General features: G+C 38.4%; 2 protein-coding genes across 11 annotated transcripts in view; one reads left to right on the top strand and one right to left on the bottom strand.

Annotated features, from left to right (window-relative positions):
• LOC143907130 (uncharacterized) overlaps positions 1 to 22,611 on the top strand; it is a 72,422-nt gene that overhangs the window by 22,580 nt on the left and 27,231 nt on the right. For 2 of the 10 annotated variants that reach the window (XR_013259731.1, XR_013259732.1), the window contains exons 3-4: positions 21,473 to 21,550; positions 21,637 to 21,836. The exons of the other annotated variants lie outside the window; for them this stretch is intronic. The gene's annotated coding sequence lies outside the window, so the exon portion shown is untranslated. The remainder of the gene's footprint in view (positions 1 to 21,472; positions 21,551 to 21,636; positions 21,837 to 22,611) is intronic. 10 annotated transcript variants of the gene reach the window in all.
• On the bottom strand, positions 6,853 to 13,487 carry LOC143907139 (uncharacterized). Its single transcript, XM_077423686.1, has 3 exons — positions 7,782 to 13,487; positions 7,431 to 7,508; positions 6,853 to 7,343 (listed from the first exon to the last, which is right to left on the bottom strand). The coding sequence occupies exons 1-3, from the start codon at positions 7,905 to 7,907 to the stop codon at positions 7,194 to 7,196; spliced, it is 354 nt and encodes a 117-aa protein (XP_077279812.1). The 5' UTR covers positions 7,908 to 13,487; the 3' UTR covers positions 6,853 to 7,193.

The raw sequence follows: 22,611 nt of genomic DNA, 5'->3' as shown, positions 1-22,611 counted from the left end.
CTGCAATTAGCCTATAATATGTATACTTTTTAATTTTTATAGTTTTTGAGTTTACCACGTGGAGGTTGCACACGGTTTTAAACTCCTTATTGGGGTGCTTTTTTAACGGAGTCCCCTCGCCTTTCACTACGTTTCCGTAAAATCAGGGTGCTTTTTTAACGTGAGTCCCTTCGCCTCTCACTACGTTTCCGTAAAATCGGGGTGTTTTTTTAACGTGAGTCCCCTCGCTTTTCACTACGTTTCCGTAAAATCAGGGTGCTTTTTTAACGTGAGTCTCTTTGCCTCTCACTACGTTTCCGTAAAATCGGGGTGCTTTTTGAATGTAAGACCCCTCGTCTCTCATTACACCCTACACCTACGATTTATTTAATCTTCTTCACTATCACACACTGTCTATTACTGGAATGTTATTTGTTTTCTTAAACAGATCGCTAATGGGCTACGAACAATTGGATGCTGCTGTCATATTGCTGCAATTATATATTATCTATTTCATGCAAGATATTTAGCGAAAATTTTGAAACCAGCAGAAATACTGAGCAATCTGTTTAAAAAAACAAATAACATTCCAGTAATAGACAGTGATAGTGAAGAAGATTAAATAAAATCGTAGGTGTAAGGCGTAATGAGAAGCGAGAGGTCTTACATTCAAAAAGCACCCCGATTTTACGGAAACGTAGTGAGAGGCGAAGGGACTCACGTTAAAAAAGCACCCTGATTTTACGAAAACGTAGTGAGAGGCGAAAAGACTCACGTTAAAAAAGCACCCTGATTTTACGGAAACGTAGTGAAAGGCGAGAGGACTCACGTTAAAAAAGCACCCCGATTTTGCGGAAATATATAGTGAGAGGCGAAGGGACTCACGTTAAAAAAGCCCCCAATAAGGAGTTTAAAACCGTACTGCAACCTCCACGTAGTAAACTCTGGAAACTATAAAAATTAAAAAGTATACATATTATAAGCTAATTGCAGACGTACATATGTGCTAGTAAATAAGTTACATCGAACACCCGCAACGCGGAATGGCACTGCACTGGTGCGCCGGAGTGACGCGACGCTTACAATTTTCGTATTTTTAACTATGTTCCACCATTTAAAAAAAATTGAAAAAAATATATGTTATAGTGGACACTTTAAGAGAAATTTCCGTAAAAATTTCAAAGAAGTACCTCAAAAATATCACCCTAAAAAAATATTAAAAAGTTTAAATATTTTTTTTGATCTTTTTTTTGACAAACATTTTGGACATTTTTTTGTTAATTAGTTTTATTAGTCTACATAACATATATTTTTTTCATCAAGATCGGTCAAGTGGTTTTCGAGAAAAATACATTTCTTTATTTTACTTTCTCCCTGCATAACTTATAAAAAGTGGATTTTTTAAAATAATGTTTGGTGGAAAGTTTTATCATATTGGTACTAACTTGTGACATTAATGTCAGCTCTGTATGATCAAGGGCCAATTTCACATGCTTATTCCGCTAGGCCCTTTGGTTTTAATTTGATTATTATTAAAACGTAATTTTGTTTAAATAATGTTTAAATAATATTTGCGGTAAAATTTGTTTTTTTATTTGTCAAACTTAACATGTAAAATATTTGATTCAAATTAAAAAAAAAAATAATATAGTCATATAAGATTATATATGATCAGATCAGATATTGCATCTCAAAGTATCCGATAGATAGCATTCGATGGATCTGTTTCTCGTAATTAAATTTGACAAAGAGTGTTATAAGATTACGGTATCAGAAGACACGACACTGTCTCGGAACGACACAATTTTTGTATAAGTTATATCGTGAAGTCTACTCTTATAATAAAGTAGCACGCTAAAAAATAAAATTTTATATAATCTTGTTTAAGTTTAAATTGGTATAACTTTAAATTTAAAACAAAATTATATAAATTCTAATAAGATCAAATAACATTTATATATGACAAATTTGACTTATATGACTTATATGATTATATTTGATTATATTATTGATTATTGTTTTTTACTTTTTTTAATAATATAAAATAATTTAAAATTTTAAAAAATAATTTTAATTTTTTACCAATTTAATCCCCAAAATTTCAATTAAAACCCCAAATTAAAAACGCATTTTTTTTTTGGCGGCGGTGATTTGCATTTTTAAAAAGCAGCCAGTTTTAAACCCCTTTTAAAAAAAATAAAATGGGGTAAATTTTTTTTTAAATTTTGACATTTAAAAAATTTAATGATTTGATTTTTTCTAAAAAGTTTTAATAAATTTTAAGCTTTTTAAACGGTTTAATCCCTTTTTGCGGGGGGGTTAAAGGGGGGCCAGCTGTGAGGGGAAAAAAAGGGGTTTTTTAAAAGCCCGCCAACCAATTAAAAAAGACTTAAGGGGTCTAAACTAAGGGGCCAATTCCTCGAGTCGGTAATGCAACTTGTCAACTAAAAAAAGGCCGATGATATTTGGGGACCTCGCGTGGGACAAACGAAACCCGGGGTTTAGTACCCAAAAATTTGGTTCTATAAGGGTTGTCCGCACTAAACCAAATTTTTAAGGGCACGGTGGGGAATATGTATAGACGCGGAACGCCCGCGGCGGCCCGTCTTTTGGTTCTTTCATACGGCTGAACCCCGAAAAGCTTTTGGGGCCTCCCTGCAAAATGTATCAAGGGTAAACCCCTTTTTAAAATTCAATTTTTTATGCCCAGCGTTTATTTTTAATAATTAATTTTTATGTTTTTTTTTTATTGTCTGATGAAAATAATAACATAGCACAATTTAAAGTGTTTTGATAATTTAATTTTACGGGGGGCTTTGACTTGGATTTTATCTTCTTTCCCCAAAAAATTTTTTTTTTGAATTAAAAAGAATGGTTTAAAAAATTTAAAAAGGGTCATCGTCCATTCTTGATGGGGGAAAACAAAAATTCAAAAAACCAAAAAAATAAATTTTAATTTTTTAAGTAGTTTATTTCCCATCCTTAAATAAAAGGGAAGGTGATGAAAATATGTTAACGAATAAAAAATAATTATTATAAAAATTATATTAAAATTAAATTTTTTTTTTTTTTAATTATCATAACCAAAGTTGGAGTTTTGCCAAGGGGGTTTTAACGGAGCGATTTTTGTCGACGGAGATTGCAATTAGTTGTTAAAATCTGGATATTTTGGGAAATTCTTTTCCCCCGAAAAAAAGTGAAGGACCTCGAAAGGAAACTCGCGTGTTTCTTTCCCTTTTCCCTGGTTTTTTAAATTTTTTTGTTTTTCCCTTTTTTCGTTTCCATTTTTGTGGCGCCCGTATCCTCCCAAAAAGTTCATGGTTTTTGAAAATAAAAAAAAAGATGTTTTTTCCTTTTGTTAAAATCCAAAAAAGATTTTTTTCGGGAAACATAAAAATTTATTTTTTTTTTTCTCGGGCGAACCTAACGTTTTTACTTTTTAGTTTAAAAGTAAAAAGGGATTTTAAAGAAAGAAAAAAAGTACGTCGCTTTTTTTTTTTCAGAGCGGGCAAACGGAACTGTTTAGTTTCCCCACAAATAAACTCGGCTATAAATTTTTTTTTATCCATGGGTTTGGGGGGGCGAAGCTGAATCAAAAATTTAAATTGCCTTTTTGAGGTAAATGTAACCCGGTTATCACTAATAAAACGGGCTGAAAAACTGTAAATTCTTGTTTAGAAAAGGGGTGCGCTTACCTTGAATGCCTTTGGAAATTTTCCCGGGGGGAAAAAAAAACTTTTTGTTTTTTTAATCTTTTTTTCAAAAACATTTGGTAATTTTTTTTGTGCAATGTATAAATTTTTTTTTGTGATTAATTTTTTTCATAAATAATTTGGCAATACCGTCTAAGAAAAAAAACTGTCGGCCCCGTGCAAACTCGGCCCCGGGCGTTTTGATTTTAAATATTAGTAAAATTTTTTTGAAAGGGGATTTTGAAATTCCTTAGAAAAAAAAAAATGACCGTTTTTTTTATAAATTTTTAAAGGACTAAATATTTTTTTGGTGCGTTCGGGAAACGCATTAGGCTATTTGTTTATTTTACCCTTGTTTTACACCTGAAACGAAAAAAGAAGATCAATAGGAAATAGCGCGTTCCCAAACCCAACCCCTTTTTTTTAAAATTGCGTTCGCTTTTTTGGGGGACTAGCGGCATCGGTTTCCATTTCGTAAACGGGCCTTTTTTCGAGGTGTTTTTTTATTAAAATTTAAGAGAGGAAAAGTTTAAAAGGAAATACACTTATTTTTACGACAAATCGGGGCTATCGTTGATTCATTTTTTTTTCTGGGGGGCCCCTCGCCCCCGATGACGATCGCGGAAAAGGGGTGCCCCCGGGGTCGTGCTCCGTTACTTTTTATAAGTAATTTTATAAATTTTTTTGGCCTTTTATAATGTTTTTCCAGCAAAGTTTTTTGAAAATTTTTCGCATGGAAGATTTAAGAGTCCCCCCCCCCCAAATCGGACACATTTGGGTTTTGCATCTCCGATTTTTTAAAAAAATTTTTATGTTATAGTATTAGTTGAAAAATACCTCCATGATTTTTTTCAAATTTTTTGTTGAACCGTTTTCAAAATATCGATTTTTGAAAAATTACGTTACTTTTTTTTTAAACGCCCATAATTTTACGAAAAATGGGCCAAAAAAATGGGACGTTTTTTTTCAAATTTTTTTTTAAACACACTTAATAAAAAATATCAAAAAATATTTTCAAACTGTGTTTCTATAAGATTTTCAAAGGACCCCCGCACAAAACCTATGGAAATAGGTTCTCGGCGAATTTGTCTGAAACTTTGGGAAAATGTTGTTCATGTCATCTTGATCAAAAGTTCTCAAGGCAACAACTCTCTTTAAAGCAGAATTTTTGCTCCAAAAGACCTCAAAGATGGATATTTTATCACGCGATCACAGATGATTTCACCCATTCAGCTTTCAGAATAATGATTGTGTGTGTTTGGGTGTGTATTGCATAACCCATAAAACCTAATAACCTAATGTATTGATGAATAACAGTAATAACAGTATGAACCGTCGGGATTAGCGTTATCCAATGTGCACCGCAAGAAGGTTGCGCGATCGGATTTTGCACATTATTATGGCCCTGAAAAGGACCGATTTTGTTCTCAGGTTTCATGGGTTATGCAATACACACACACAATCATTATTCTAAAAGCTGAATGGGTAAAATCATCTGTGATCGCGTGATAAAATATCCATCTTTGAGGTCTCCTGGAGCAAAAATTCTGTTTAAAGAAAGTTGTTGCCATGAGAACTTTTGATCAAGATGACATGAACAACATTTTCCCAAAGTTTCAGACAAATTCGCCGAGAACCCATTTCCATAGGTTTTTGTGCGGGGTTCTTTTTGACAAAAATTTTTGATTTACAAAAAACACGTATTGATCGATTTTCTCCAAAATTTTTTGTAAAAAACTCATCGATTGATTTCACAACTTTTAAGCCTAAATTTATAATGAGATAATAACGGGATCTATTTCTTTTTTCGATTTTTTAATTTCCATTTTTTATTTATTTGTGCTGAAAAATATTTGAAAAGAAAAAATAATTTACACAGGAACTACTATTAATAATTATCTAAGACATAGTGATTACTTACTAAATAGTTTACAAATTGATTTCAGAAAAAAATACAGTGAAATTAAAGCGTTTATTATTTATGCTTGATAAATTTTTTTTTATTAAGTAGCGTTTATTTTTCTACACGTTTAAATATTTTAAAAATTCGAGATTCAACAGATGATGAAAATTGTTTAAATCTCAAAGTGCCTTCTCCGTCTGGAATTACACAATGATATTTCTGCGTTCCTGTTATTGTCTTAGCTCTAATATATCGCTTGTCTAATGATTCTTTGCTCTGAATATAATCTTTGTTAGAGAAGAATTGCGCATAGATATTTGGCAAATTTTCCGACGGAGCACCTCAACAATTTAAAAATTATAAAAATTTTGTAAATCTTAATTTTCATGAAGAAGACTTTGGCTGAATAGCATTATTTTGCAACAGCTCATGGCAAAGGTCCTTGTGATGGAGTAGAAGGAACTGTTAAGAGAATAGCGGCACGAGCAAGTCTTCAACTTCCATATGACGAACAAATCTCAACTCCTCAAGAACTATATAACTGGGAGTAGATAAAACAATAAGAGACCTAACTCGGGAGCTCCGAGGGGGGGTGAGGGGCGGGGGGGAAGGCGCCGGGGGGGACGACTCGTAGGCGAGGGGTCAGCCGGGGGGGGGGCAACTTGGTGGCGAGGGGTCAGCCGCGGGGGGGGGGGCGACTGGGGGGGGAGGGGTCGGCCGGGGGGGGGGGACAACTGGGAGGTGGGGGGTCAGCCGGGGGGGGGGGCAACTTGGTGGCGAGGGGTCAGCCTCGGGGGGGGGACGACTTGGTGGCGAGGGGTCTGCCGGAGGGGGGGGACAACTTGGTGGCGAGGGGTCAGCCGGGGGGGGGACAACTTGGTGGCGAGGGGTCTGCCGGGGGGGGGACAACTTGGAGGCGAGGGGGCAGCCGGGGGAGGGGGACAACTTGGTGGCAAGGGGTCAGCCGGGGGGGGGGCAACTTGGTGGCGAGGGGTCAGCCGGGGGGGACGACTTGGTGGCGAGGGGGAGCGGGAAGGGGGGGGACGACTCGTAGGCGAGGGGTCAGCCGGGGGGGGGCAACTTGGTGGCGAGGGGTCAGCCGGGGGGGGCAACTTGGTGGCGAAGGGTCAGCCGGGGGGGGACGACTCGTAGGCGAGGGGTCAGCCGGGGCGCCGGGGCGAGGGGGTGACGACTTGTTGGTGAGGGGGAGCGGGGGGAGGAGGACGACTCGTTGGTGAGGGGGAGCGAGGGGGGGGGCGACTCGTTGGTGAGCTATGATATTATATACGATATATGCAACGTATAACGGATACATACATATTGTATCAATATGATATACATATATTGTAAATACAATACAACGATGATAAGGGCGAGCGTCGACGTTCGTTGGCGTTCTCTTTTCCTCGCGCGGATTTAACTTTAATTATTATTTAAAATATTATTATTATTATGAAAATATATTTAATAATAGTGAAGGAAGCAGAAAAAAATGAATAATAAATGATATATATATGGAATTAAGCATAAAAATATTTATTCATAAAATTTTAAATTGTAAAAAATTACCACACTTCTTCTTCTTCTCTCTCGAACTCGTGTTCAATTTCAAAAAGTCGTCAAAATCCATAAATGTCTTCGTCTCCCGACACGTCCCAGATTTCGTTATTATTCTCAATATCCACTTGTCTGAACCAGCGTACCAAACGCTGGGTATGTATATTAATAAATCCACGAATGCGGATTTCGTTGAAATTTATAACATTTGGCTAAAAACAAATTATACAAAAAAATTAAAATTTTTTTTTAATTTTTTTTTTTTAATTTAAAAATCTGTGAAAAAATATTAAACACACCTGTCTGTGAGAAATCCGAATCCTCACCATATGAAAAAGTGGGATCTCGTGCACCGGCACGTTGTCGACCCATATCCACTGTAACGCGATAACAGAATAGTTAATTTTTTAAAAAAAGTATATAATATACAATTATGTATTGTTGCGTGCATGCCGCCCCGGTATGCATTTTCAAAAATGTTACACCCAAGCCGACAGTTAGTCCGTGACTCTCTCAGACACTTATTCACACTCGCGCACTCACGAAAATAACGACGATCGTTTATTAAAAGACTGCTCGCTGCACGCTTCAGCTTGGAGTTCGAAAAGCATACCGGGCGACACGCACGCAACGGTATTAAGTATACATACTCCTACTGCGGGGTAAACAATTTCTATACAGTCTTCGATTCTATATCTTCGTTCCATTTCTTCTTCCATTTCTTCTTCAATTTCTTCTTGATCCATTTCTTCTTGATCCATTTCTTCTCGGTCCATTTCTTACACAGTGCTCTGTGCTCTATTTGCGAACGTTTTGACACTACTGACTGACTGCACAGGACTGAACCAGAGAAGTAATTAAGATAAAAAATATATCTAGTGTTACAATAACAAGAAAAGATTCGTTGGAGCATCGACACCACATAGGCGAGCGTCGCCGGAGCATGACTTCATAGTTTACGATAGGACGGCTCGAGTGTTTCGAGTCGAACGTCGCATATACTGCTCGAATGATAATGCGTGTGAAGAAATTAAGTCATGATTTATATTTTAAAAAATACATTTTTTTATTCTTCTTTTACATATTTTTTGTTTTTACGTACTACGGTAGCGCACTAAAAAATAAAGAGAAACAATGAAAAACGCCGGAAAAAAAAGTTGGCCTGGGAGTCTCTCGGAGACCCCCGCTGTGCACGTATACCGCCGCAATGTCCTCTTCAGACATGTCTTTTTAGGGCAATTTATTGAGGTTTTTTGATGAACATGTGGGTCACAGGTTCACTGGATCACGTTTTTTTTTTGCGGCGCCATTCGATTATGACGTTGCGCGTTATTTCTTTTTTTCCTTCTTTTCTTCGTCTTCCTCTCAAAAAGGACCGTCTTCTCGTTTGCGTTCTCTCTCGCTCCCGTCCCCCGTTCGCGTTCTCTCTCGCGCAGTCTCTCTCTCGCTCCCGTCTCCCGTTTGCCCTCTCTCTCGCGCGCGTTTTCTCTCTCGCTCCCGTCCCCCGTTTGCGTTCTCTCTCGCGCGCGCAGTCTTTCTCTCGCTCCCGTCCCCCGTTCGCGTTCTCGTTCAGAAATTATACAAAAACTACAAATAGAAAAATTGCTTACCACCGCTTGATTTCAACCTAAAACCCCCGGCTCTTGAGTCACCTTCCGCACTGTGTATGACACAACATTGATTGTCTTTTTATTGTTACACTTTTTGTTACACTTATTGTTACACTTATTGTTAATCTCTTAGCAGTATAGGTTTCTTAATTTTAGATAATATACACTTGAAATATTTCTCCAGACACTTCCATTTTTTCAGGCACATATATTTCCATCTTGATAAAAAGAGAACGTTTCTCTTACGAAGATGAACCAATTTATTTTGGAGATCGAGAAAATCTTGATGCGATCGGAGATCGGCGATTCCGATCTCGCGACGGAATAGATATCGCACTACGTCGACTCTCCTCTTATACAATCTGCTACAGTTTCTCATCTGCGGTTTGCTAATTTTCACAATCTTGAATTTAGAATTACGTATCGGTTTGCAAAGTTTTGCGTACTCGCTCATATCGGTGGGCTTTGATATACAGCTCTTAAGATGGCAAACCAATTGTTGTATAAACCGCACGATCAAGCACACCAACCGACTCTCACTTCTAATCCTCGACTACTGAGCGTACTTTCAAATTCATCCTTCTACATCACACTATTGTCACATCGTTTGTTTATCATATCTAATTTCATCTCAGCATCCATACAATTGCACCTTCCGAAAAATCTGCGATGTGCAGTTTTGCACGTGTGCGATGAAGTCACCCGCAAAACAAATTTTCGAAAACGATATTGCGCCATTGACTTTCAGTTATTTGATCTGTAAAACAGCTATCAAACAGCTAAAAAACAGCTATCAAACAGCTCTTGAACAGCTATCAAACAACTAAAACAGATATCTGTATAACAGCGATCTGTATTACTGCGATCTGTATAACTGCTATTGAACCGCTATCAAACTTCTTTTAAACAACTAAAAACAGCTTTTAAACAGCTATCAAACAACTAAAAACAACTAAAAACAGCTAAAAACAGCTGAAACATCTATATTATACTACAAAGTATGTGGGAAAAGAAAATAAAACGTTTATATATACATATATAGTTTATTTCAAAAAATCATAATTTTTCTGGTGTCGCGACCACCAGTTAAATATTTTTAATACATTTTGCAACGGGCAATTCTTAACATGTTTTTCGCGTCTTACAGTATTAGTAACATCTAGATTATGTAAAGATTCGATATTTTCATAATCTGCATCCAAAGTCTCAATTTTTAGATTTTTTCTCGTTTTATTCTCAAGCAGATACACCAGCCATTCTCGTTTCTGACATCCCTTGACGTACACAAGAGTCGACGTCTCGTCGCTCTCTCCAAGTACGGCCGATGTAATTAGATGTTTTGCCATGCTGTACGGCATGTTTCCATCCTCCCATCGTAGTCCATGGTGATTCGCAATCAACCAGGAAGCGCATGACTTGTCGAATTTTATGAGGAGACTCCATGGCATGGGACACGTAAAAATGTAATGTGCCAAAACGGTCCCGTTTCTCAGAACCGCCACTTTTTTCACAACAAATTTCATCCCGACGGTAAATCCTTGCAGATCGATAAACGTCGGTACAATCATGTCAAAAAACGATGGAGCAATCTGTATCTTATCGCGGTACATCAGTGTCTCTTATATTGCAATATCTGCTGATATTGCAATTTACATGATTTTGAGCACTACGTTCGACAACGGACAGTATTCGATTACGCGATCATGCAAGATGAGACAATAGGCGATAGTATTTGCCGGTACATTCTCGTTGCAGTCAAATTCTATTCGCACATCCACAGTGGCGCTCTTGACAGATTCGTTTTGTCGCGAGCAATCTATGATTACAAAAAGTCCTTTTGTCAGGAATGTAACCACGGTGCAAAGCGTATCGAAGCAGTCTTATCAGTAATAAGCTTTACGAAAACGTGCACACATATCGAAAAGGACGGCGTATTTGATTTTTTTTGCCAAAAATCCAGATTTATGTCATCGTACGGATAAAATTCAGAATTTATATAAAGTTTAACGTTAAACGTTTCACATTAAGTTAAACGTTTAATGATCGCGCGACGAGTGCGGCACGCTCATTCTTATCGAGAGTTACCGCTCTGTAATTCTAAACCGCTGACGGTGGACAAGGGAACGGTAGACAGAAGGAAAGATAATTTTAGATACAGTGATATGCATTTAGTGTACATTTATTTCTCATGTAATGCATCGTGTATAATATTATTTGCAGCATACGCCAACAGTTCACACAATCAATAATTGAATTCTTATCATAAAATTCACGCAAGATTCTAACTGCATTACATTTATCGGTAATACAATTTTAGCTTAAAATTGTCATAAATTGTTTAAATTTTTCACTCACGCCATGAACATTTTGGCATATTTGAAAATACACATTTTTAACGCAATGTTCTAGTTCAAACAGGAAGAGTACGGTTGACGGTTTCATGTACAAGCTGGTGCCGCACAACGTCAATTTTACAATATCTGCGTCACGTATTTTTTAACGAGTTTCAAATCTCGAAACGCTAGCGATAATGGTGCAGGCGACTGCACGAGTCGCTGAATACCTGCACGTTTTTCGATGAATGTCACCCACATTATTGCATGAGGCAGAATTATACCCGATTGCCTCGGTTATCGCCAATAAGTATATCCACAGAGGACATAGGTTCAGCGTTGATTCCAACATCCAAAAATTTATATGCGGTCGATGTCAAGGCAAATCTCTTTCCCAAAATACGAGGCGTGTAGCGGGGTTTATCAAAACTGAAAAAATACAATTATGTTTATAAAAGTTTTTTTTGCTCAAGTATATACGAAAATTAGCGGTACTTACTCATTGTGCTGTTTCTCGCACGTGACTCGATCACACGCTTAACAATATCGTGTGCGATGTTGAACATGATTGTGCATGCATGTATATACCCGATATCAAGTATTTGTATAATGCTGTATGAAACCAATGAATATAGTTGAGTATGTTGTTAAATATGGGTTTGGAAGTGGATCTTCGATCTTAACGGACAAATAATCCATTTTACAAAATGTTATTGTACACCCGAGACACCCTTGCACGAAGCATCTTTTTTGTCACGTTTGATATTACGTTTGTAACGTGGGTTGTATTTTCTATATTGACATTTCTTTTCAAAGTCAATTACGTAAAGCATGCCACAGATCAAAAGTTCCCTGGTAACCATTCCTTTGCAATTCTGCTGTAAAACTGCACGAAAAATCGTGCACTAACTTTCGGGCAGATAATGCGTTTTCTATTTCTAACTTTGACTATTTTTCTGTTGGCAGAAACTTGCTCTCGTCGTAGTGCAACAGAATTGTGGAAGATATGTGTATGCATTTACATATAGCAAAATAGTGCAAGAAATGTGGCAGATGCTTGCGCAAATCGCAATGCAACATAATCGCGCTAGATTTGTAGCAGCGCCTACTGCTACCCATAAAACACAAAATATTTTTAAAATATTTCTTAGAAAGATTAAAATAATTTACAAAAATATTTTTTATATTTATAGCACCGCAGTGGTGTTGGGTAAGCCTTGCGTTGTATTGCTGGCGAAGATTGTCGCGAATGTCATGATTTTGCTTCGCGCTTCGCCGGAGGCCTGCTTATATTAGATCCCAACTGAAATTTACTTGCGAGTTAGTTTTACCATTATGCGCCGCCTAGCGGCATTGTTGCAAACTAGCACATACAGCAGAATTCAACAAGAATTACGGCAGATGCTTGCGTAAGAAGTAGAGCAGCAGAAATACAAATGATTTTGGCAGTAATAAACAAAACAAGGCAAATGAGAGCTCGTTCGCGACGATGGACGGGCGACAGTAATAAAATATTACAAAAATTGAATAAAATATATATAATAAAGTAAACGTTTCGGTCCTTGATTTGGACCCTCCTCAGTACATATAGCTGGTCGAGTGAAATGCAGTGGTCACAAGTAGTCAAAAATGCAGTTATTCCGCTCTCCGATTATGAGAGTGTGGATCTCGTATCCTCAACGTGACTGTTACTTTAATTCCATAAAAAGAAATAAATTAAACAAATATATATAGTCATACCTTAAAAAGTGATCACAAGAGTTACCTGACAGTCAAATTGATAAGATATACGACACCATCTCTCCGCGTAATACAATAAGTATTACGCGGCATTTTTGACTACTTGTGACCACTGCATTTCACTCGACCAGCTATATGTACTGAGGAGGGTCCAAATCAAGGACCGAAACGTTTACTTTATTATATATATTTTATTCAATTTTTGTAATATTTTATTACTGTCGCCCGTCCATCGTCGCGAACGAGCTCTCATTTGCCTTGTTTTGTTTATTTATCGTTATTGAGAGCGTTATCTTTGTTATTTTAGCAGAATATACCGTACATCTGATTTATCAATCAAACATTTTTCGAAATTTGTAACGCCAAAATGGACCGTATAGCCTACATCTCACAGCACGAAGCTATAACAGTTTCACAATTTTCACTTAACTTACAGTAATTATTTCTATAAATTTATTGCGAATATATTTCTAGCAAGATGCGTGAAAAATTTTCGCGATCGAATCGACTCGTCGGATAGAGTATGAAAATGAAATTCAATAAACGCAGGTGTAATATCACAGAACGAATTGTATTTTCACAGAAAGCGTTCGCATACCGCCGAAAGTTCTCCTTCGTGTTTTTACTCTCTCCATGGCATTCCATGTACCGCAGGATATGTTGAAATTTCAGTGAAACATCAATTAAGCGATCAATAATAATTTTTTACAAAAAGTTAAGTGTAGAAATATATGTATTTTTATGTTACGTCACACAATTATAATTCAGATATCAATTCGTGTATCCACACACACACACACACACACACACACACACACACACACACACACACACACACACACACACACACACACACACACACACACACACACACACACACACACACACACACACACACACACACACGGCCGGTTGCGTCGGTTTCAAGTACGATGCCTCTTTGTTCCATTCGGTGGCGGCGGTGGTCTGTAGCTGGAACTCCTGTTTACGCGCGATGCAGCCTCCGGGAACTCGGCGCCGTCTAAGACGCGCGTGTAGATTACACAAGCATGGTTCGTGTTCGCCGGCGTTACGATAATTGCACGATGGAGTTGCGGAAATCTTAGAAGATTGAGATGCGAAGATGCGCCGGTACCCTCTGAGTGTTACACCGCGTCGGCAACGAGATATATTTGTTTTGTAATCGCGCGACTTTATTTAAACAAATTGGTCGAGAGTGGAAACGTTCGAAATGGACATTGCGGAATGAGGGGCTTTGGTATCGGTATAGTGAAATAAATACGAATACGAATTCGATAAAAGTACTGTTTTAAAGGAAAGATATATTTTGTTAATTAAACGTTCGTCGATGCAACCTTAATTAGGATCGAATAAAGTTTCGGAAATTATTTGTCTTTATTTTATCCCTTTTTGCAGAATAAATTGTAGTCGTTCGTTTATTTTTCTTCTTGCTACAGTTTGCGTGTAAATAAAATATCATAGCACCAAGTACGAAAAAAACATCGATTTTTATTCATTAGTTGGAGAGATAAGGCTCTGTTGGATGTCCACACGTCCATACGTGGAAGGAACCGGGCTAATTGAGAGCCGATCGCTGTTGACGGTGCGAAAATTATATTTATTCTTCTATGAAATTAAACGTACGTTTCGGTCCCTATTCGTGAGATGTGACATCTCACACAGCACATTACTGAAAATGGTCCGAATAGGGACCGAAACGTACGTTTAATTTCATAGAAGAATAAATATAATTTTCGCACCGTCAACAGCGATCGGCTCTCAATTAGCCCGGTTCCTTCCACGTATGGACGTGTGGACATCCAACAGAGCCTTATCTCTCCAACTAATGAATAAAAATCGATGTTTTTTTCGTACTTGGTGCTATGATATTTTATTTACACGCAAACTGTAGCAAGAAGAAAAATAAACGAACGACTACAATTTATTCTGCAAAAAGGGATAAAATAAAGACAAATAATTTCCGAAACTTTATTCGATCCTAATTAAGGTTGCATCGACGAACGTTTAATTAACAAAATATATCTTTTCTTTAAAACAGTACTTTTATCGAATTCGTATTCGTATTTATTTCACTATACCGATACCAAAGCCCCTCATTCCGCAATGTCCATTTCGAACGTTTCCACTCTCGACCAATTTGTTTAAATAAAGTCGCGCGATTACAAAACAAATATATCTCGTTGCCGACGCGGTGTAACACTCAGAGGGTACCGGCGCATCTTCGCATCTCAATCTTCTAAGATTTCCGCAACTCCATCGTGCAATTATCGTAACGCCGGCGAACACGAACCATGCTTGTGTAATCTACACGCGCGTCTTAGACGGCGCCGAGTTCCCGGAGGCTGCATCGCGCGTAAACAGGAGTTCCAGCTACAGACCACCGCCGCCACCGAATGGAACAAAGAGGCATCGTACTTGAAACCGACGCAACCGGCCGTGTGTGTGTGTGTGTGTGTGTGTGTGTGTGTGTGTGTGTGTGTGTGTGTGTGTGTGTGTGTGTGTGTGTGTGTGTGTGTGTGTGTGTGTGTGTGTGTGTGTGTGTGTGGATACACGAATTGATATCTGAATTATAATTGTGTGACGTAACATAAAAATACATATATTTCTACACTTAACTTTTTGTAAAAAATTATTATTGATCGCTTAATTGATGTTTCACTGAAATTTCAACATATCCTGCGGTACATGGAATGCCATGGAGAGAGTAAAAACACGAAGGAGAACTTTCGGCGGTATGCGAACGCTTTCTGTGAAAATACAATTCGTTCTGTGATATTACACCTGCGTTTATTGAATTTCATTTTCATACTCTATCCGACGAGTCGATTCGATCGCGAAAATTTTTCACGCATCTTGCTAGAAATATATTCGCAATAAATTTATAGAAATAATTACTGTAAGTTAAGTGAAAATTGTGAAACTGTTATAGCTTCGTGCTGTGAGATGTAGGCTATACGGTCCATTTTGGCGTTACAAATTTCGAAAAATGTTTGATTGATAAATCAGATGTACGGTATATTCTGCTAAAATAACAAAGATAACGCTCTCAATAACGATAAATAAACAAAACAAGGCAAATGAGAGCTCGTTCGCGACGATGGACGGGCGACAGTAATAAAATATTACAAAAATTGAATAAAATATATATAATAAAGTAAACGTTTCGGTCCTTGATTTGGACCCTCCTCAGTACATATAGCTGGTCGAGTGAAATGCAGTGGTCACAAGTAGTCAAAAATGCCGCGTAATACTTATTGTATTACGCGGAGAGATGGTGTCGTATATCTTATCAATTTGACTGTCAGGTAACTCTTGTGATCACTTTTTAAGGTATGACTATATATATTTGTTTAATTTATTTCTTTTTATGGAATTAAAGTAACAGTCACGTTGAGGATACGAGATCCACACTCTCATAATCGGAGAGCGGAATAACTGCATTTTTGACTACTTGTGACCACTGCATTTCACTCGACCAGCTATATGTACTGAGGAGGGTCCAAATCAAGGACCGAAACGTTTACTTTATTATATATATTTTATTCAATTTTTGTAATATTTTATTACTGTCGCCCGTCCATCGTCGCGAACGAGCTCTCATTTGCCTTGTTTTGTTTATTACTGCCAAAATCATTTGTATTTCTGCTGCTCTACTTCTTACGCAAGCATCTGCCGTAATTCTTGTTGAATTCTGCTGTATGTGCTAGTTTGCAACAATGCCGCTAGGCGGCGCATAATGGTAAAACTAACTCGCAAGTAAATTTCAGTTGGGATCTAATATAAGCAGGCCTCCGGCGAAGCGCGAAGCAAAATCATGACATTCGCGACAATCTTCGCCAGCAATACAACGCAAGGCTTACCCAACACCACTGCGGTGCTATAAATATAAAAAATATTTTTGTAAATTATTTTAATCTTTCTAAGAAATATTTTAAAAATATTTTGTGTTTTATGGGTAGCAGTAGGCGCTGCTACAAATCTAGCGCGATTATGTTGCATTGCGATTTGCGCAAGCATCTGCCACATTTCTTGCACTATTTTGCTATATGTAAATGCATACACATATCTTCCACAATTCTGTTGCACTACGACGAGAGCAAGTTTCTGCCAACAGAAAAATAGTCAAAGTTAGAAATAGAAAACGCATTATCTGCCCGAAAGTTAGTGCACGATTTTTCGTGCAGTTTTACAGCAGAATTGCAAAGGAATGGTTACCAGGGAACTTTTGATCTGTGGCATGCTTTACGTAATTGACTTTGAAAAGAAATGTCAATATAGAAAATACAACCCACGTTACAAACGTAATATCAAACGTGACAAAAAAGATGCTTCGTGCAAGGGTGTCTCGGGTGTACAATAACATTTTGTAAAATGGATTATTTGTCCGTTAAGATCGAAGATCCACTTCCAAACCCATATTTAACAACATACTCAACTATATTCATTGGTTTCATACAGCATTATACAAATACTTGATATCGGGTATATACATGCATGCACAATCATGTTCAACATCGCACACGATATTGTTAAGCGTGTGATCGAGTCACGTGCGAGAAACAGCACAATGAGTAAGTACCGCTAATTTTCGTATATACTTGAGCAAAAAAAACTTTTATAAACATAATTGTATTTTTTCAGTTTTGATAAACCCCGCTACACGCCTCGTATTTTGGGAAAGAGATTTGCCTTGACATCGACCGCATATAAATTTTTGGATGTTGGAATCAACGCTGAACCTATGTCCTCTGTGGATATACTTATTGGCGATAACCGAGGCAATCGGGTATAATTCTGCCTCATGCAATAATGTGGGTGACATTCATCGAAAAACGTGCAGGTATTCAGCGACTCGTGCAGTCGCCTGCACCATTATCGCTAGCGTTTCGAGATTTGAAACTCGTTAAAAAATACGTGACGCAGATATTGTAAAATTGACGTTGTGCGGCACCAGCTTGTACATGAAACCGTCAACCGTACTCTTCCTGTTTGAACTAGAACATTGCGTTAAAAATGTGTATTTTCAAATATGCCAAAATGTTCATGGCGTGAGTGAAAAATTTAAACAATTTATGACAATTTTAAGCTAAAATTGTATTACCGATAAATGTAATGCAGTTAGAATCTTGCGTGAATTTTATGATAAGAATTCAATTATTGATTGTGTGAACTGTTGGCGTATGCTGCAAATAATATTATACACGATGCATTACATGAGAAATAAATGTACACTAAATGCATATCACTGTATCTAAAATTATCTTTCCTTCTGTCTACCGTTCCCTTGTCCACCGTCAGCGGTTTAGAATTACAGAGCGGTAACTCTCGATAAGAATGAGCGTGCCGCACTCGTCGCGCGATCATTAAACGTTTAACTTAATGTGAAACGTTTAACGTTAAACTTTATATAAATTCTGAATTTTATCCGTACGATGACATAAATCTGGATTTTTGGCAAAAAAAATCAAATACGCCGTCCTTTTCGATATGTGTGCACGTTTTCGTAAAGCTTATTACTGATAAGACTGCTTCGATACGCTTTGCACCGTGGTTACATTCCTGACAAAAGGACTTTTTGTAATCATAGATTGCTCGCGACAAAACGAATCTGTCAAGAGCGCCACTGTGGATGTGCGAATAGAATTTGACTGCAACGAGAATGTACCGGCAAATACTATCGCCTATTGTCTCATCTTGCATGATCGCGTAATCGAATACTGTCCGTTGTCGAACGTAGTGCTCAAAATCATGTAAATTGCAATATCAGCAGATATTGCAATATAAGAGACACTGATGTACCGCGATAAGATACAGATTGCTCCATCGTTTTTTGACATGATTGTACCGACGTTTATCGATCTGCAAGGATTTACCGTCGGGATGAAATTTGTCGTGAAAAAAGTGGCGGTTCTGAGAAACGGGACCGTTTTGGCACATTACATTTTTACGTGTCCCATGCCATGGAGTCTCCTCATAAAATTCGACAAGTCATGCGCTTCCTGGTTGATTGCGAATCACCATGGACTACGATGGGAGGATGGAAACATGCCGTACAGCATGGCAAAACATCTAATTACATCGGCCGTACTTGGAGAGAGCGACGAGACGTCGACTCTTGTGTACGTCAAGGGATGTCAGAAACGAGAATGGCTGGTGTATCTGCTTGAGAATAAAACGAGAAAAAATCTAAAAATTGAGACTTTGGATGCAGATTATGAAAATATCGAATCTTTACATAATCTAGATGTTACTAATACTGTAAGACGCGAAAAACATGTTAAGAATTGCCCGTTGCAAAATGTATTAAAAATATTTAACTGGTGGTCGCGACACCAGAAAAATTATGATTTTTTGAAATAAACTATATATGTATATATAAACGTTTTATTTTCTTTTCCCACATACTTTGTAGTATAATATAGATGTTTCAGCTGTTTTTAGCTGTTTTTAGTTGTTTTTAGTTGTTTGATAGCTGTTTAAAAGCTGTTTTTAGTTGTTTAAAAGAAGTTTGATAGCGGTTCAATAGCAGTTATACAGATCGCAGTAATACAGATCGCTGTTATACAGATATCTGTTTTAGTTGTTTGATAGCTGTTCAAGAGCTGTTTGATAGCTGTTTTTTAGCTGTTTGATAGCTGTTTTACAGATCAAATAACTGAAAGTCAATGGCGCAATATCGTTTTCGAAAATTTGTTTTGCGGGTGACTTCATCGCACACGTGCAAAACTGCACATCGCAGATTTTTCGGAAGGTGCAATTGTATGGATGCTGAGATGAAATTAGATATGATAAACAAACGATGTGACAATAGTGTGATGTAGAAGGATGAATTTGAAAGTACGCTCAGTAGTCGAGGATTAGAAGTGAGAGTCGGTTGGTGTGCTTGATCGTGCGGTTTATACAACAATTGGTTTGCCATCTTAAGAGCTGTATATCAAAGCCCACCGATATGAGCGAGTACGCAAAACTTTGCAAACCGATACGTAATTCTAAATTCAAGATTGTGAAAATTAGCAAACCGCAGATGAGAAACTGTAGCAGATTGTATAAGAGGAGAGTCGACGTAGTGCGATATCTATTCCGTCGCGAGATCGGAATCGCCGATCTCCGATCGCATCAAGATTTTCTCGATCTCCAAAATAAATTGGTTCATCTTCGTAAGAGAAACGTTCTCTTTTTATCAAGATGGAAATATATGTGCCTGAAAAAATGGAAGTGTCTGGAGAAATATTTCAAGTGTATATTATCTAAAATTAAGAAACCTATACTGCTAAGAGATTAACAATAAGTGTAACAATAAGTGTAACAAAAAGTGTAACAATAAAAAGACAATCAATGTTGTGTCATACACAGTGCGGAAGGTGACTCAAGAGCCGGGGGTTTTAGGTTGAAATCAAGCGGTGGTAAGCAATTTTTCTATTTGTAGTTTTTGTATAATTTCTGAACGAGAACGCGAACGGGGGACGGGAGCGAGAGAAAGACTGCGCGCGCGAGAGAGAACGCAAACGGGGGACGGGAGCGAGAGAGAAAACGCGCGCGAGAGAGAGGGCAAACGGGAGACGGGAGCGAGAGAGAGACTGCGCGAGAGAGAACGCGAACGGGGGACGGGAGCGAGAGAGAACGCAAACGAGAAGACGGTCCTTTTTGAGAGGAAGACGAAGAAAAGAAGGAAAAAAAGAAATAACGCGCAACGTCATAATCGAATGGCGCCGCAAAAAAAAAAACGTGATCCAGTGAACCTGTGACCCACATGTTCATCAAAAAACCTCAATAAATTGCCCTAAAAAGACATGTCTGAAGAGGACATTGCGGCGGTATACGTGCACAGCGGGGGTCTCCGAGAGACTCCCAGGCCAACTTTTTTTTCCGGCGTTTTTCATTGTTTCTCTTTATTTTTTAGTGCGCTACCGTAGTACGTAAAAACAAAAAATATGTAAAAGAAGAATAAAAAAATGTATTTTTTAAAATATAAATCATGACTTAATTTCTTCACACGCATTATCATTCGAGCAGTATATGCGACGTTCGACTCGAAACACTCGAGCCGTCCTATCGTAAACTATGAAGTCATGCTCCGGCGACGCTCGCCTATGTGGTGTCGATGCTCCAACGAATCTTTTCTTGTTATTGTAACACTAGATATATTTTTTATCTTAATTACTTCTCTGGTTCAGTCCTGTGCAGTCAGTCAGTAGTGTCAAAACGTTCGCAAATAGAGCACAGAGCACTGTGTAAGAAATGGACCGAGAAGAAATGGATCAAGAAGAAATGGATCAAGAAGAAATTGAAGAAGAAATGGAAGAAGAAATGGAACGAAGATATAGAATCGAAGACTGTATAGAAATTGTTTACCCCGCAGTAGGAGTATGTATACTTAATACCGTTGCGTGCGTGTCGCCCGGTATGCTTTTCGAACTCCAAGCTGAAGCGTGCAGCGAGCAGTCTTTTAATAAACGATCGTCGTTATTTTCGTGAGTGCGCGAGTGTGAATAAGTGTCTGAGAGAGTCACGGACTAACTGTCGGCTTGGGTGTAACATTTTTGAAAATGCATACCGGGGCGGCATGCACGCAACAATACATAATTGTATATTATATACTTTTTTTTAAAAATTAACTATTCTGTTATCGCGTTACAGTGGATATGGGTCGACAACGTGCCGGTGCACGAGATCCCACTTTTTCATATGGTGAGGATTCGGATTTCTCACAGACAGGTGTGTTTAATATTTTTTCACAGATTTTTAAATTAAAAAAAAAAATTAAAAAAAAATTTTAATTTTTTTGTATAATTTGTTTTTAGCCAAATGTTATAAATTTCAACGAAATCCGCATTCGTGGATTTATTAATATACATACCCAGCGTTTGGTACGCTGGTTCAGACAAGTGGATATTGAGAATAATAACGAAATCTGGGACGTGTCGGGAGACGAAGACATTTATGGATTTTGACGACTTTTTGAAATTGAACACGAGTTCGAGAGAGAAGAAGAAGAAGTGTGGTAATTTTTTACAATTTAAAATTTTATGAATAAATATTTTTATGCTTAATTCCATATATATATCATTTATTATTCATTTTTTTCTGCTTCCTTCACTATTATTAAATATATTTTCATAATAATAATAATATTTTAAATAATAATTAAAGTTAAATCCGCGCGAGGAAAAGAGAACGCCAACGAACGTCGACGCTCGCCCTTATCATCGTTGTATTGTATTTACAATATATGTATATCATATTGATACAATATGTATGTATCCGTTATACGTTGCATATATCGTATATAATATCATAGCTCACCAACGAGTCGCCCCCCCCCCTCGCTCCCCCTCACCAACGAGTCGTCCTCCTCCCCCCGCTCCCCCTCACCAACAAGTCGTCATCCCCCTCGCCCCGGCGCCCCGGCTGACCCCTCGCCTACGAGTCGTCCCCCCCCGGCTGACCCTTCGCCACCAAGTTGCCCCCCCCGGCTGACCCCTCGCCACCAAGTTGCCCCCCCCCGGCTGACCCCTCGCCCACGAGGCGGCCCCCCCCCCCCCGCTCCCCCTCGCCACCAAGTCGCCCCCCCCCCGGCTGCCCCCCCGCCACCAAGTTGCCCCCCCCCCCGGCTGACCCCTTGCCACCAAGTTGTCCCCCTCCCCCGGCTGACCCCTCGCCACCAAGTTGGCCCCCCCCCCGGCTGACCCCTTGCCACCAAGTTGTCCCCCTCCCCCAGGCTGACCCCTCGCCACCAAGTTGTCCCCCCCCGGCAGACCCCTCGCCACCAAGTTGTC

This window comes from Temnothorax americanus, unplaced genomic scaffold, assembly GCF_048541705.1.
Source record: "Temnothorax americanus isolate GAGA-0224 unplaced genomic scaffold, ASM4854170v1 Scaffold8, whole genome shotgun sequence".
NCBI classification, from domain to species: domain Eukaryota; kingdom Metazoa; phylum Arthropoda; class Insecta; order Hymenoptera; family Formicidae; genus Temnothorax; species Temnothorax americanus.
The sequence above is the reverse complement of the archived record's forward strand: the minus strand, read 5'-3'. Positions and strand labels throughout refer to the sequence as shown.

Bases quoted from the DNA above. Each gene is read 5' to 3' on its own strand.
- LOC143907139 (XM_077423686.1), bottom strand. From the start codon at position 7,907: ATGGACCGAGAAGAAATGGATCAAGAAGAAATGGATCAAGAAGAAATT. The intron at 7,509-7,781 runs GTATGTATACTT...ATCGCGTTACAG, and splicing joins TTGTTTACCCCGCAGTAGGA to TGGATATGGGTCGACAACGT. The intron at 7,344-7,430 runs GTGTGTTTAATA...ATTTGTTTTTAG, and splicing joins TTCGGATTTCTCACAGACAG to CCAAATGTTATAAATTTCAA.